The following is a 17446-nucleotide window of genomic DNA, read 5'->3' as shown; positions in this document are numbered from 1 at the left end:
CCCATGTTAACATGTACCTGCATTAATAAGCAAAAGTAAATTTTAATATATGCAAATAAGCTTGCTGTTATACCTGCTGTGCCCTCTCGTCTTAGATTGACAGAACCAGGCAGTGAAAACGTCATCACACCTGGCTCTGGCAATCAAAATGCAGAGGACGCAGCAGTTGCAGAGACGGCAAACCCTCTAGGTGTAATGGCATGCAGGAATTTTGTCCTGAACGGAAACCTAACAGATCCCATTATAGTCAATGGAGTCCATAGTCTCCGTTCGTTTCAGTTAAATGCTGAATCCGGCACTTCCGTTATTTTTGTTCTTCTGCTCCTATAAAGGAAATGCAAAAATGCAGATGTTAAAGCAGCCTAATAAATACACTGTATACAGTGAGGCCTAATATACAGGTAGTAACCAGTTTACTATGTTTATTCATTTAATTCCCAAGTCAAAGGGGGACATTTAAGGAGCAAATAGGGACAGAGGGACTTGGGTCAAAAAGAGGGACACCTGGGAGTAGAGATGGCCAGTTTGCAGTGTTCGCCCACGAACACATGCGATCTGCCATCTTTAACTGACAAGTCCAGTGAGGCACAGGTAAGTCCTTACCTGTGCCTGTAAACGAGCCGGTCTGAAATGAAATGCGGTCTCCAGGAGCAGGCAGTTCCGAGAACGGCCCCCGGAGGCTGTTCTCGGAACTGCCTGCTCCCAGAGACCGCATTTCATTTCAGACCGGCTCGCGCACAGGCACAGGTAAGGACTTACCTGTGCCTCGCCGGACCTGTCAGTTAAGATGGCAGATCGCATGTGTACGCGGGCAAACACTGCGAACTGGCCATCACTGCCTGGGAGGCATGCCAATGTCTCTTATCATACAGCAGCGACCAGACCAGAGGAAGATGGCTTTGTAGTTATTTTTCTTTATTGTATTAGTAAAGTTTTAGAAGGGTCGGGGGAGGGGACCCTGGCAGTGAACTTCCAGAAAACATATAAGAGTCTACTCTGGAGTGAGAAAATCTTGAAAGAGCCAAGTAACCCATTGTGATTTTAGATAAGCTTTAAATCCTTTAATGAAGCACACACGGCGACATTAATCACAACAGGAATGCAAATGAAGGGAACAGAAGTGCTCCATGTTTGAGGCTGTTGTTGTGTCAGGCACAGAACAGTATGCTGCCGCTCCAGGCCCCTCCCAGAGACGGGGATAGGTTGCTAAGAATAGTTGCAGCCTGTGTCACTGAAGGGCAAAGTGTTTTTAAATAAAAACAAAGTTGTTCGTACCAGCACTTTAATTCCTCCTATGAAGCCATGCTGTGCAAGGTTGCTCATTGCCTGCTGCTGTCACCGGTAGGAGAGAAGCATCTTTCCCATAGAGATACATGCACCCTGGGAAAAAGTCCCATACACCAGGAAAATGCTTCCAGAGAGCACCACAGAGGACTTCATACTGCAGCAGAACGTCACAGTTGGCCAGGACCAACCAGTCCCTAGACAAGCAGGTAAAAACATCCTGAGTGACAATGGGAATACAGATTGTTCTCCTGCTGCACTTTACTTTAAAGTTAATTTCCTAAACTTTAATTGCTTGGCGTGTTAACATTAAGGCCGGTGATATCACAGGGCTTTTTTGTGCCGATTTTGTGTGGTTTTGTACAGCAAGCAACAAGATGTAAAATAACGCTAAATTTTAATTCACAGATTGCGTAAAGTCATCTTTTCAAATTTAGGTAGTTTTACAGCATGTTGCCTTATTTTAGTTGTTTTTTTAGAGGCTTTAGTTTTTGTGTTATTTTTCTATACATTCCAATATATATTTCCCAGAACCAATTGTTCAACCAATCACTCCCTGACTAAAGATGCTTGTTCATAAAGCTAAATTTCCATTCACGGATTGCGTAAAATGATCTTTTTTATTTCAGTCAGTTATACAGCATTTTGCCTTATTTTAGTTGTGTTTTTTTTAGAGGCTTTAGGTTTTGTTATTTTTCTATACATATTTCCTAGAACCTATTGTTCAACCAATCACTCCCTCACTAAAACTGCATGTTTATAAAGCTAAATTTACATTCACAGATTGCATAAAGTGATCTTTTTTATTTCAGGCAGTTTTACATAGCAAGTTAGGGTGCCCTTGGTGTAATAAGTGATGTATGGGTGCAAGGCAAGACATGTAGGTGCAGTGGCCAGTGAATGGTTCTGAAGTCAGTAACCAGGCCAGTTGTAGAAAATACACTGAACAAAAATATAAACACAACACTTTTGGTTTTGCTCACATTTTGCATGAGCTGAACTGAAACATCTGAAACATTTTCTACATACACAAAAGACCCATTGCTCTCAAATATTGTTCACAAATCTGTCTAAATCTGTGTTAGTGAGCACTTGTCCTTTGCCAAGATAATCCATCCCACCTCACAGGTGTGGCATATCAAGGTGCTGATTAGACAGCATGAATATTGCACAGGTGTGCCTTAGACTGCACACAATAAAATGCCACTCTGAAATCTGTAGTTTGACCACACAGCACAATGCCACAGATGCTGCAACGTTTGAGGGAGCGTGCAATTGGCATGCTGACTGCAGGAATGTCTACCAGAGCTGTTGCCCGTGAAATGAATGTTAATTTCTCTACCATAAGCCGTCTCCAAAGGCATTTCAGAGAATTTGGCAGTACATCCGACCAGCATCACAACCGCAGACCACGTGTAACCACACCAGCCCAGGACCTTCACATCCAGCATGTTCACCTCCCTGATCGTCTAAGACCAGCCACCCAGACAGCTGAAGCAACAATCGGTTTGCATAACCAAAGAATTTCTGCACAAACTGTCAGAAACCATCTCAGGGAAGCTCATCTGCATGCTCGTCATCCTCATTGGGGTCTGGATCTGACTCCAGTTCGTCGTCGTAACCGACTTGAGTGGGCAAATGCTCACATTCGATGGCGTCTGGCACGTTGGAGAGGCGTTCTGTTCACAGATGAGTCCCGCTTTTCACTGTTCAGGGCAGATGGCAGACAGAGTGTGTGGCATTGTGTGGGTGAGAGGTTTGCTGACATCAACGTTGTGGATCGAGTGGCCCATGGTGGCGGTGGGGTTATGGTATGGGCAGGCGTATGTTATGGACAACGAACACAGGTGCGTTTTATTGATGTATTGATGGCATTTTGTATGCACAGAGATACCTTAATGAGATCCTGAGGCCCATTGTTGTGCCATTTATCCACGACAATCACCTCATGTTGCAGCATGATAATGCACAACCCCATATTGTAAGGATCTGTACACAATTCCTGGAAGCTGAAAACATCCCAGTTCTTGCATGGCCAGCATATTCACCGGACATGTCACCCATTGAGCATGTTTGGGATGCTCTGGATCGGCGTATACGACAGCGTGTTCCAGTTCCTGTAAATACTCAGCAACTTCTCAAAGCTATTGAAGAGGAGTGGACCAACATTCCACAGGCCACAATCAACAACCTGATCAACTCTATGCGACGAAGATGTGTTGCACTGCATGAGGCAGATGGTGGCCACACCAGATACTGACTGGTTTTCTGACACCCCCCCCCCCCCTCTCCAGTAAGGCAAAACCATGCACATTTCAGAGTGTCCTTTTATTGTGGGAACTCTAAGGCACACCTGTGCAATATTTATGCTGTCTAAACAGCACCTTGATATGTCACACCTGTGAGGTGGGATGGATTATCTCGGGAAAGGAGAAGTGCTCACTAACACAGATTTAGACAGATTTGTGAACAATATTTGAGAGTAATGGGTCTTTTGTGTATGTAGAAAATGTTTCAGATCTTTGAGTTCAGCTCATGCAAAATAAGAGCAAAACCAAAAGTGTTGCATTTATATTGTTGTTCAGTGTAGATTACTAAAGTGCACAATGGGAGTTGTAGTGCATCCAATAGTATCAAACTACAGTTCCAATCAATTCATAGTGCAAATCTTCCCAAATAGCATGTATGGATATAAGCAAGACTGGGGCTTGTAGTACTCCTTTCCTCTATCTTTCCAAAGTCTCTTTCTGGAGTACCTAAGTTGTCTGTAATTCCCAGCTGAGTGGTACAGAATGAAGATATGGTGGGCCAGACCATGTCCAAGTGTAAAGGGTGTCTTAGCAATGTCCCTCTACCTGCAGTAAAGTCTTTATCAGCCTTAAACAACAAATGCCTTACTGACTGATTCCAGTGCTCAGCCATGCATATTCTGGGCCTTCCTGTTTTTTTTTATTTCCTCTCTCTGGAATACTGTAAAATAGAAGTGTCTTTCTCTCAGTGAATCTCTCAAAGATATAAATTTTCTGCGATATAGGCCTAGTCCTCTGTGGAGTGAGCAAGGCTATCGCACTACTAAGGTTTCTTTCACAGTTTTACATTTTCCGGTATTGAGATCAAGCAGAGGATCTAAATACCGGAGAAAATGCTCTTGGTTTGTCCCCATTTATTGTCAATGGGGACAAAACTGAACTTAATAGAACGGAATGCTTTTTTCCTTCCGTCATGGGATGTGGAGCAAAACGCATCCGGCATGACCCACAATGCAAGTCAATGGGGACTAATCCATTTTCTTGGATACAATATAAAACGGATCCATCCCCGATTGACTTTAAATGGTGTTCATAACGGATCCGTCATGCTATGTTAAAGATAATACAACTGGATCCGTTCATAACGGACGCAGTGGTACCTTGGAACTGAACCCAAGTTCGGGAAATGTTTTTTTACAGTAGAAATTAAATTATGAGGTTATTATGCTAAGTCTCATGAGACTTCGCGAAGTAATAACTTCGGCTCATAGGAGCCAATACGTTCAAATACTGTACGGAGCGCTCGCTCCGTACAGTATTCAAACTAAGTATTATGCGAATCGACTTCGCATGCGTCATCCAAAGTCGATTTGCTCATCCCTAATTCTAATGTTTTGGATGGTGGAGTGTGAGACGTCTTGCAAAATTTGGTTGATAAATTACAAGTGGCACAACATGTATGTAACCGCGGCTGCTGTGCGTAGCTGTTCCCCTGCTTACCGCCACGGTCCCGGGCGCCATGTTTAGCGGTGATCTGCTGCCAGTGCTTTCCCATTCACCGCTGCAGTCCTGGGCTCTGTCCGTGTAGGTACTGTTGTTCTTCGATCCGCTCCACAGTTTCCTTTCAGCCCCGGCCACAGTATGGTTGCTGCTTGTTCACTGCAGCACTTCCTTAAGGGCCAGCGCGCGTCACTTTCTGTGCTTCATGGGTTAGATCATGTGACCTCGCTGTCCAATCCTAGCCCTCCTGCATATATATTAGTGTCACGCCTTGCCCCGTGAATGTGCGGAGGTCTGTCAGACTGGCTGCACATGTCTGACTTCTCTGTTTGTTTTGATTTGGGTTTGAGCTGGATCCACCTTCCCTCAGGTGTACTGGGTTTCATTGTTAGTGAGGCTATTTATCCCTCCTTCCCCCAGTGGCCTGTGCGGGTTATAGTTCTTTCCTGGGAGCTCTTGATGTGTGGTGCATTGTCTCTCCAGCACTGCTCAAGATAAGTACTCTCCGTTATTCCCCTTTGTGTGTTTTATCTAGGCCTCTAGGGAGACGCTTGCTTCCTCCTGGTTTGAAGAAGCAGGTTGCCTCTTCCCTTTTCCCTGCTGCTTAGGGTTTTCCCAGAGTGTTTAGGTTTAGGCACGAGGGCATGTACATATCCACCATAAGGGTATGCACATGGACACAGAAGTCTAGGGAAAGCTTTTAGGGATCGCTTGGAGGTGACCCTTTTCTCCCTAGCTTTTGGGCCTAGTCGTTTGTTCTGTTTGCTTTCCTGTGTTTGGTTATTTCTCCGCTTACCTGCCTATCGTGACAATTAGTGGCTCAGCCTCCTTCCCAGATGCCTTAGCGTCAAGGTCCTTGTGTCCTGCTAGGTTGCTGCTATCTCTGCTTGTGTTCCTGTGTACCTGATTCGTGCTTGTGTTTCTGGACTCCACTACCTGTTTGATCCCTGCCTACTTGCCTTTACTCTCCTGTTGCTGACCCGGATTGCCTGACCTGTACCTGTGCCGCCTGCCCTGACGTATTGCTTGTTTGACTTAGCCTCTGCCTCATCCTTTGGTCCTGCACTGTTGCTCCTGGTTACGACTCAGCTTGCTGACTACATCTGTATCTCTGGTACCTTGCTCAGGTACCTCCTGGCCCACCTGGACCAGCTGCCTTGTGTGCCAATCCTCCTCAAGAGAAAGCGACCTGGTGTTCCCCTCGTAAAAGTCTATCCCCACCATCGGGGGTACTGTGAAGATCGAGGGGTTCACTTAGACAACACTCTTAGAGAAGGTAGGACACGTGGCACAGTGTAATTATAGGCTTGCTCTGTATCAAAATTTTAGGGTCTGTTTGCTTCCTCCTATTGTGCCCTACACCTGAGCTCTGTTCACAGAAGTGAAGAAAATTCTAATCACTATGGACAACAGGCAGACAACAAAAGCAAACATTACTCGGAAACAGAGCAGGGGTGCCATTAGGGTACACAGATGTAGAATATGAGCCTATAGCTGGCTATGAGCTGTTTAGTACATATCATTACAACATAGAGAAGTAAGATAATTTCACACTTTGGATGCCATTTCTTTTGTGCATTAATTTTCAGTCAAAAGTAGGAGGTGGAGCTTACAGGAAGGAGAAGTGTATTTAAAAGTTTTTTGGGAATTCTTTGGAATTTTAGTTTTGGCTACATAAAAATGGCAAAGTTGCATAGACCCATGAAATAATTTCGCCTAGGAAAGCTACAGCTACAGTAGTTGGTCATTTCCCTGCATCTACTGAGTCTGCTACAGGTGAAATATAGTGTTACATGAAGCCATTCATAGATTCCAGTGTGATACTATAGAGTGTTACATGATGTATTATTATTATAATGATTACATGAATAGCTTTCTGTGTGATATATAGATGGACCAGATCCATATGAGTGAGGCTGTTTAATGTTGGTGGCTCTCTGTTTTGGCTCATAGAGGGGAGTCCCCAGGGGTGCACCTAGCCTTCCTGCTGCCTGAGGTAAAAACTGAAATGGCGCCCCAACCCCCCAATGCCAATTTCTTAACCTAACTCCTTCCCACCAGCCCTACTGTTAAAGACATACTTGGAAAACATTACATACAGGGTAATACAGCACCACATACTGTGCCCACTGTTGTCACGGACGTTCTCGTCGCAGGTACCAGGAGATCGGAGAGACTGGCAACTCGTGGGTAAAATTGACAAGTTCACTGGATCTTATTGTGTCTGTGTTTTGGTGAATGCCACACCCCTTGCTTCAGGTGTTGCTTGTTGATAATTTACCTTTCCCATAAGTAGCAGCTTCTCACTCTTGGAGGTGCGGTTTATAGATTTTCTTCCTGCCTTCTAACTAGCTGGTCGGTTGTACTCTGTGGTGCTTCTGGAATTGGCAGTTTTCTACTTTCAGATAGGTCTTGTCTGTTCTTATTGTTTTGTGTTTGTTATATTCCCTGTTGTTTGTATCTGGGTCTGAGACAGAGACTTCCATTGGTCCATCTGGGGAGGAATGGGTTGTCTTTGGTCCTAACCTAATTCCAGGGCCTTATAGGGATATAAGGGCCTAGGTATACAGCATATGAATATTCCTACCTTCAAGGTCTATTCATATTGTTAGGTAGTTAGGGCCCGGATTAGGGTTGTTTAGGAGGTGACCTGTTTCTTCCCTAGTTTTCAGGCCCAGTTACTGTTCCCTTCCCTCCTGTGTTTAGTGTGGAGTTTTTCCCCCACACTGATCGTGACAACTGTGATTCCTAATACTATACTGCAGAAACACATAATCCCCCTTCTGTTGCCCCACTGGTACTGCCTGAGGCAGTCGCCTCACCTCGCCTCATTGATGGTGCACCCCTGGGAGTCCTGAGCAAAGAATACTAGGCAACAGATGGATTTATCACTAAAAATAGGTGCTACGTATCTAGGTGTATAAATCTTTAGGCCTCATGACAGGTGATGCATAAATCTGCTGCAAGGCCTCGAGAAGTGGAGCAGAAAATGGGAGTAGTATTGGTTCTGGCTGCAATAATTATTCGCTGTGGCAATCCTCACATCAACGCTCCCTAGGGCCAGGGCAGTGGTAGAAGGGCACACCCTTTCTTCCTTTGTAGCTATAACGTTCCCATAAACGTAACAATTTTTATTGGATACAATAAAAATATTAACGCAGTTAATACAAGGATCAACCAATATAAAAAAAAAGTATAAGTACTTCAATACATTAACTAATGGTGCCATACAAAATAAAAGGACCTAAAGTGCTAACAGTGGCTATTATGCTGATGTAAACACTCATATAGCAATATATATATATTCTCCTATAATCTGGGTACTGGAAATAATGTGTTACACTAGCAGTAGCAATAGAATATGGATAGGTAACTAGCTTTAACTATGATACCTGAGGAAATCGTCTCCGCAATAAAAGTAACTATTGTTACGCTATGCTAATCTAAGGGAAAAATGCTGCCATACCAATGTATGTTAAATTTCATTTAATTAAAACAGCACACAAATACTCCCGCTTAAGATAACTAATTCAAATATCCATTCCAAAATGAATGTAGTGAATGAAATATACATTACTAGGAGAGCTCATATCTAGAGTTAAGCGGACACCTGGATGTTCGGGTTCGACGAGTTCGGCCGAACTTGAAAAAAAGGTTCGGGTTCGGGACCCGAACTTTACCCCGAACCCAAACCCCATTGAAGTCAATGGGGACCCGAACTTTTGGGCACTAAATTGGCTCTAAAATAGTCCTGGAAAGGGCTAGAGGGCTGCAAAAGGCATACAAATGTGCTTAAGAGCATGACAACTGTTCTGCAAACAAATGTGGATAGGGAAATGACTTAAAATACCAGGCACAGCAGGGGTTCATTCACGGCAAAAGGGGGTTCATGTCACCCAGCAATAGAACAGAGGATTTTGAGAGATTTAGGCCCCTGTCACCCAGGCACAGCAGGGGTTCATTCATGGCAAAAGGGGGATCTTGGCACCCAGCAATAGAACAGAGGATTTTGAGAGATTTAGGCCCCTGTCACCCAGGCACAGCAGGGGTTCATTCACGGCAAAAGGGGGTTCATGTCACCCAGCAATTGAACAGAGGATTTTGAGAGATTTAGGCCCCTGTCACCCAGGCAAAGCAGTAGTTCATTCACGGCAAAAGGGGGTTCATGTCACCCAGCAATAGAACTGAGGATTTTGAGAGCTTTAGGCCCCTGTCACCCAGGCACAGCAGGGGTTCATTCATGGCAAAAGGGGGATCTTGGCACCCAGCAATAGAACAGAGGATTTTGAGAGATTTAGGCCCCTGTCACCCAGGCACAGCAGGGGTTCATTCACGGCAAAAGGGGGTTCATGTCACCCAGCAATTGAACAGAGGATTTTGAGAGATTTAGGCCCCTGTCACCCAGGCAAAGCAGTAGTTCATTCACGGCAAAAGGGGGTTCATGTCACCCAGCAATAGAACTGAGGATTTTGAGAGATTTAGGCCCCTGTCACCCAGGCACAGCAGGGGTTTATTCACAGCAAAAGTGGGTTCTTGTCACCCAGCAATACAACAAACAATTTTGAGAGATTTAGGCCCCTGTCACCCAGGCACAGCAGGGGTTTATTCACGGCAAAAGTGGGTTCTTGTCACCCAGCAATAGAACAGATGATTTTGAGAGATTTAGGCCCCTGTCAACCAGGCTAAGCAGAGGTTTGTATACGCCCAAAATTTTAAAATGTCACCCGACAATTGAAAATAAGATTTTTTTCAATTTAGGGCACTAAAATTGGCACTTTTTTGCATTAAAATGGCTATAAAATAGTCCTTGAAAAGGCTAGAGGGATGTAAAAGGCAGTAAAATGTGCTTAAGAGCATGGCAACTGCTCTGCAAACAAATGTGGATAGGGAAATAACTTAAAATAAAATAACGAAAAATTACAAATTATTAACCTGCAACTCAGAGAAGGATATGGAGTCGGAGGTTGAGGAGGCGGTGAATGTGGTGTTGTAGGTGGAGGCAGCAATGGAGGAGGATGAGGTAGCCAACAATGTTTTATTTTTATTTTTTATTGGGGTAGGTAGCCCCCAAAATATTGTGACAAATAAAAAATAAATAAAACAAAGAATCATTGCACTTGACTTGAGTTCAAGAATGTATGTTTGATGGTGGTATAAATGTCTATTCTGCACAAGGTACAGACAAGTCTTGTGGGATCCAAGCCTGGTTCATTTTAATGAACGTGAGCTTGTCCACGTTGGCTGTGGACAGGCAGCTGCGCTTGTCTGTGATGACGCCCCCTGCCGTGCTAAACACACGTTCAGATAATACACTTGCTGCAGGGCAGGCCAGCACCTCCAAGGCGTAAAGGGCAAGCTCAGGCCATGTGCCCAATTTGGAGACCCAGAAGTTCAAGGGGGCAGACCCGTCATTCAGTACGTGTAGTCGTGTGCACACATACTGCTCTACCATGTTGGTGAAATGCTGCCTTCTGCTAAGACGTTTCATATCAGCTGGTGGTGCTTGTTGTTGTGGCATGCTGACACAGCTTTTCCACATGTCGGCCATGCTAACCCTGCCTTCTGAGGTGCAGGCCGTGCCCCAGCTGCGTTGGTGAACTCTTCCTCGTCCTCTGCCTTCGCCTTGTGCTTCCACTATGCCCGCGCTGTCAGGTGGGAATGCCACCAGCAGCCCGTCTACCAGCGTGCGCTTGTACTCGCGCATCTTATGATCACGCTCCAGTGAGGGAATTAAGGACGGTACGTTGTCCTTGTAACGGGGATCCAGCAGCGAGGCCACCCAGTAATCAGCACAAATTAGAATGTGGGCAACTCTGCGGTCATTGCGGAGACACTGCAGCATGTATTCGCTCATGTGTGCAAGGCTGCCCAGAGGCAACGAAAAGCTGTCCTCTGTGGGAGGTGTATCGTCTGTGTCCTCTGTATCCCCCCATCCACGCACCAGTGATGGCCATGAGCTGGTCTGGGTGCCACCCTGCTGCGAACATGGTTCCTCCTCCTCCATCTCCTCATCCTCCACCTCCTCATCCTCCAGAACTGTGCCCTGGCTGGACGATTGTGTACCTTGGGTTTGTGGGTGCAGGAACCCACCCTCGGAGCCACTTGGGAATGACTGGCCGGAAGCCCTACGAAATGATCCCTCTTCCTCCTCCTTCTGTGCCACATCCTCTTCCATCATCGCCAGGAGCATTTTTTCAAGGAGGCATAAAAGTGGGATAGTAACGCTGAGAACGGCGTTATCGGCACTGGCCATGTTGGTGGAGTACTCGAAACACCGCAACAAGGAACACAAGTCTCGCATGGAGGCCCAGTCATTGGTGATGAAGCGGTGCTGTTCCGGGCTTGAGGCTGACTGGCACAAACCACTCATCGGTCTGTTGTTCAAGGCCCGTCCACAGCTCCTGCGCGATGTGGGGTTTGTCCCCTAAACATATAAGTTTTAAAACTGCCTGCTGTCATTTACCCCTGACTGTGCTAAAGTTGGTGGTGAAGGTGTTACACTGACCGGATGAGGAGCTGGTAGAGGATGAGGAAGTGGAGTAGGAGGCGGAAGCAACAGGAGGCAAACTGAAGCGCCCTGCAATCCTCGGTGGTGGAAGGACATGCGCCAAACTGCTATCCGCCTCAGGCCCAGCCACCACTGCATTTACCCAGTGTGCTGTTATGTAGATATAACGGCCCTGACTGTGCTTACTGGTCCACGTATCCATAGTCAGGTGCACCTTGCCACAGATGGCGTTGCGCAGTGCACAACTGATTTTGTCCCCTACTTGGTTGTGAAGAGAAGCGATGGCTCGCCTTGAAAAGTAGTGACAGCTGGGCACGACGTACTGTGGGACAGCCACCCCCATAAGGCCTTTAAAACTATCCGTCTCCACCAGACGGAATGACAGCATTTCAAAGGCAAGTAATTTAGAAATGCTGGCATTCAGGGCTAGGGATCGCGGGTGGGTAGGGGGGTACTTCCTCTTCCTCTCCAGCGTTTGGGATATGGAGAGCTGAACGCTTTCGTGTGACATTGTGGAGATGCTTAGTGACCCAGGTGTTGGTGTTGCTGGCAGATCCTCTGTTTGTGGGGTGCCAGGTGGCACTGTCACTCCAGAGGTGGATGAAGAGGCCGCGACTGCAGCAGAAGAGGAAGCAGGAGGAGCCAGAGACCTTTCTTGGTTTTTGAGGTGTCTACTCCACTGCAGCTTGTGCTTTGCACTTAAATGCCTGGTCATGCAGGTTGTGCTCAGGTTGAGAACGTTTATGCCTCGCTTCAGGCTCTGATTGCACAGCGTGCAAACCACTTGTGTCTTGTCGTCAGCACATTGTCTGAAGAACTGCCACGCCAGGGAACTCCTTGGAGCTGGCTTTGGTGTGCTCGGTCCCTTGCTGCGGTGGGCAGTAGCAGGCGTACTGTCTAGAGGACGGCCGCTCCGCTTTTGCACCCTGCTCCCTCTTCTGCTGTGCTTGTGGCTTTGTGCGACCACCGCCTCGTCCTCCGAACTACATCGGTCACTCGCATGACCTTGATTCCATGTGGGGTCGAGGACCTCATCGTCCTCCACATCATCTTCCACCCAGTCTTCACCCCTGACTTCCTTGTCGGTCTGCACGCTTTCGAAAGCCCCAGCAGTTGGCACCTGTGTTTTGTCATCATCTGAGACGTGCTGCGATGGTCCTCCCATGTACTCATCTTGAAAAATAAGTGGTTGGGCATTGGTGCACTCAATCTCTTCGACTTCTGGGGCAGGGCTAGGTGGATGGCCCTGGGAAACCATGCTAACAGAGTCATCAAAAAGCAGAAGAGACTGCTGCATGACTTGGTGCTCAGACTGCTTGGCTGATTTGCAAGGAGGTGAGGTGAAAGACTGATGGACATCGGCTGCAGGTGCCAACTGTGGTTTTTCAGCAAGAGACTGGGTGGGAGACAATGTGAAGGAACTGGATCCACTGTCAGCAACCCAATCTACTATCGCCTATACTTGTTCAGGCCTCACCATTCGTAGAGCAGCTTTAGGCCCGACCAAATACCGCTGCAGGTTTTGTCGCCTACTCGCACCTGAGGAAGGGGTTTCACTTTTGCTTGTAGCTTGCACAGAACGACCACATCCTCTCCCTGCAACAGGAGCTCCACCAGAAGCACCACGACCTGGGCCACGTCCCTTAATTGACGATCTCCTCAAATTTTTTGATTTTAGGATCTTGCCCTAAATGGGTGTTTAATTAATAGTAAAAAAGAACGACAGTATGTAACGGGTGTATGTCACACGGCCTGAACCAGACTAGGCCTCAATTAAAGATTTCTTTGCACAAAAAGGCTGTATTTCAAATGGCTGTATTTCAAATGCCTAATTCAAACCCCTGTATGTAGAGGTGGTATCTCACAGGGCCTGAACCTCTGTAGGCCTGAATTCAATATTGGTGCACCAAATGGCGGTATTTAAAATCTCTGAATGTAACCCAAATGTATTAAGGGTGTATCTCACAATGAAATCTGCGTCAAAGGCTGCCAACAAAATTTTTGGAGCCCAAACGACTGTTTGTTTAACAACTGAATTTGACAGCAGTATATACGCCTGTAATTTCACACGTGCTGATGCTGCAAGGCCTGAAAATAGTGTTTTTTGTCAAATAAGTGTGTTTTTCAAACCCCAGGGTGTATTTCTAGCTTAAATTGCACACTGACTAATACAGATGTTGTAGATTGCCCAAAAAGTCTTTTTTTGCTAACAGAATATGAATGCTATATATATTAAACTTGAATTTAACACTTGCAGATCTGGCAAATACAGTTTTTTGAAGAAAAAAAATGTTTTTCAAACCCCAGAAAATGATGGGTGTATTTCTACCTTAAATTGCACACTGACTAATCCAGATGTTGTAGTTTGCCCCAAAAAAATGGTCATTTGCAATGTCCCAAAAACTCAGATGCAGTGCTGGTGCACTGAGCATGCATAAAATGGCCGCCGCCGCAGCCACCCACCTAACTAACAGAATTCTAAAAGTTTGTATTTTTGGTCAATGAGCTCAGGGCAGGGTAAAACGATAGTGCCCTGCACCCACACAACTATTTGTCTGTAGATCGCTGAGTTAGATTCTCTCCTATGCTCTCCCTGAAATCACAAGTCCAGCAGCATCCTCTCCCTACACTTGTAACAGCAGAGTGACGTGCAGCGCTTCTTGACCCAAGCTTATATAGAGCCTGGGTCACATGCTGCTCTGGCCAATCACAGCCATGCCATTAGTAGGCATGGCTGTGATGGCCTCTTGGGGCAAGTAGTATGACGCTTGTTGATTGGCTGCTGTGCAGCCTTTCAAAAAGCGCCAAGAAAGCGCCGAACACCGAACCCGAACTTTTACGAAAATGTTCGGGTGTGGGGTCCAAAAATCCGGTTCGAACCCGAACTTTACAGTTCGGGTTCGCTCAACCCTACTCATATCTAATAGAAATACTGTGTCACCGGTCACCTCAACGCATCTTTGTCAGGAGGTAACGGCAGCTCAGCCTTAGCAGGCTGAGAAACTGCTAGAACTTCTAGAGAACTACTTAGAAGACTAGAAGATGGACATGCAGATGGCAGAACAAGTCATTAAAATCAAAGTAAAAAATATAGATGTTCCAGAAAATATTTGTCGTCTTCTGACCTGCACTCTTGTATTGAGAGTATACAGGTAGACAGGACATCATGACACTGTTCGACACCACCCATTAATTATAATGGGGTCCGGTTGAGATCCAGCCAAAATCCGGCAAATGTGCAGAGAATCAACCGGAAAAATACCACTGTGGTTTTTGTTATGCTGGTTCCAGGCACTCTATGCCAGAATGGCCTGCCGGAATGATCTAATGGCAGTGTGAAACAGACTGTAGCCATTTTTTATTCCCTTTGCACAGCTGAGCCTATATGTACACTCAAGCTGTGTGAGGTGTGTATGGAGCAGACTCACACGGGCTGTGCGCAATCCATACATGGTGGGTGTCAACCTGCAGCAGGCTTAAAAGGCAGGCAGTAAAATTCCCAAACACTGCAATAATATACTATTGCCGTCTATGGTATTAGAAGATTGAAAGCTCAAGTCGCCAAAGGGGCTAAACTTTACAGTAAATATAGAACTTTTTTAAAATATTGAAAAAATACAAAGATATTGAAAATATAAAAATAAACTATACAAAAAAATTAACATCATGGATATCACAATGTCTAAAAATGTCTAAACATGCTGGGTGATGGTTAGAACATAAAAAATAAATATAAGTGATCAATTTGCTGTCTTTGATCATATCTTCCCCTAAAAGAAATTGAAGATGTAGTGATCAAAAAGTCATATGTACCGCAAAATGGTACCAATAAAAACTACAGCTTGCCCTGCAAACACTTTCTCCTTTTTCTACTGTTCCCTCGGTTCCTTTCTATAGACTGTTTTAACAACAAGGATATGAGTAACTCTTCCTTCTGTGCATAACTGGACTACTAAGAGTTATTCTGCACTGTATCTGGATTGTATAAAAGGATTGTTGTACATGTGAATGTGGCCTAACAATAGAACAAGATATACATGTTCATTGTTTTATATATCTAAATGCTGCAGTTTGTGATCTACAATTACTGGTAAAAACATTAGTTACAAGGCTCCCACCACATTTTTTTTCACCCGGTAGCCTCCAGTTCGGTACACTAATAAGGATATAAACTGGTGAGGTTTCCAAATTATCCTTTGCCTGTTGCCAGCATCTTTTGTTCTCTTGAATAAAAGCACTACACAAGTTGTGAAATCGGGATTAAGTTATGGCACAACAATCAGCAGACAAGGTATCTAGGTGCCTGCATACAAACAACTGTTCTGCCCCAAGTAAAATCAGTTGTTTAATCTGAACTAAAAATATTGTGAAATTGACAAGAGCCAACAGATAACTATAACTTTGGCTACTTTCACACTTGCGTTAGGTGCGGATCCGTCTGGTATCTGCACAGACGGATCCGCACCTATAAATGCAAACGGTGGTATCCGTTCAGTGCGGATCCGTCTGCATAACAGCTTTTTCAGATCTGAGTTTTCACTATCGTGAAAACTCATATCCGACAGTATATTCTAACACAGAGGCGTTCCCATGGTGATGGGGACGCTTCAAGTTAGAATATACTAAGAACTGTGTACATAACTGCCCCCTGCTGCCTGGCAGCACCCGATCTCTTACAGGGGGCTGTGAGCCGCACAATTAACCCCTCAGGTGCCGAACCCCCTCCCTCCCAGTATTAAAAGCATTGGTGGCCAGTGCGGCCCCCCCCTCCCTCCCCAGTATTAAAAGCATTGGTGGCCAGTGCGGCCCCCCCTCCCCAGTATTAAATTCATTGGTGGCTAGTGCGGCCCCCCTCCCTCCCCAGTATTAAATTCATTGGTGGCCAGTGCGGCCTCCCCTCTCCCCCCCCCCCTAATTAAAATCACCCCCCCATCATTGGTGGCCATGGAGAGTTCCAATCGGAGTCCCAGTTTAATCGCTGGGGCTCCGATCGGTTACCATGGCAGCCAGGACGCTACTGCAATCCTGGCTGCCATGGTTACTTAGCAATTTAGGAAGCATTATACTTACCTGTGCTGTCTGTGGCCGGCCGGTCGCGCCTCTTACTGGTAAGTGAAAGGTCTGTGCGGCGCATTGCTTATAGCACAGACCTGTCATTTACCAGTAGGAGGAGCGCCCGGCCGGCCACAGACAGCGCAGGTAAGTATAATGCTTCTAAAATTGCTAAGTAACCATGGCAGCCAGGACTGCAGTAGCGTCCTGGCTGCCATGGTAACCGATCGGAGCCCCAGCGATTAAACTGGGACTCCGATGGGAACTCTCTGCTGCCACCAATGATGGGGGAAGGGGTGATTTTAATTAGGGGGGGGGGAGAGGGGAGGCCGCACTGGCCACCAATGAATTTAATACTGGGGAGGGAGGGGGGAACGCACTGGCCACCAATGAATTTAATACTGGGGAGGGAGGGGGGCCGCACTGGCCACCAATGAATTTAATACTGGGGAGGGAGGGGGGGCCGCACTGGCCACCAATGAATTTACCTGAGGAGTTAATTGTGCGTATCATAGCCCCCTGTAAGAGATCAGGTGTTGCCAGGCAGCAGGGGGCAGTTATGTACACAGTTCTCTGTATATTCTAACTTGAAGCATCCCCATCACTATCGGAACGCCTCTGTGTTAGAATATACTGTCGGATCTGAGTTCTCACGATCTAACTCAAATCTGAAGGTATATTCTAACATAGAGGCGTTCCCATGGTGATGGGGGACGCTTCAAGTTAAAATATACCATCGGATTGGAGAAAACTCAGATCCGATGGTATATTAATAGGGACTCCTGACTTTACATTGAAAGTCAATGGGGGACGGATCCGTTTGCAATTGCACCATATTGTGTCAACGTCAAAC

The 17446-nt window shown here is 45.9% G+C and overlaps 1 protein-coding gene across 1 annotated transcript in view; it reads left to right on the top strand.

Annotated features, from left to right (window-relative positions):
- Window positions 1-1287: 1287 nt before the first annotated feature.
- The window catches only part of SLC2A12 (solute carrier family 2 member 12), a 90691-nt gene continuing 74532 nt past the window's right edge, over window positions 1288-17446 (top strand). Inside the window, exon 1 of the mRNA XM_040429172.1 lies at window positions 1288-1493. Coding sequence (XP_040285106.1) covers window positions 1409-1493 — 85 coding nt within the window. The 5' untranslated portion in view covers window positions 1288-1408. The remainder of the gene's footprint in view (window positions 1494-17446) is intronic.

This window comes from Bufo bufo, chromosome 4, assembly GCF_905171765.1.
Source record: "Bufo bufo chromosome 4, aBufBuf1.1, whole genome shotgun sequence".
Classification (NCBI taxonomy): Eukaryota; Metazoa; Chordata; class Amphibia; order Anura; family Bufonidae; genus Bufo; species Bufo bufo.
The sequence above is the reverse complement of the archived record's forward strand: the minus strand, read 5'-3'. Positions and strand labels throughout refer to the sequence as shown.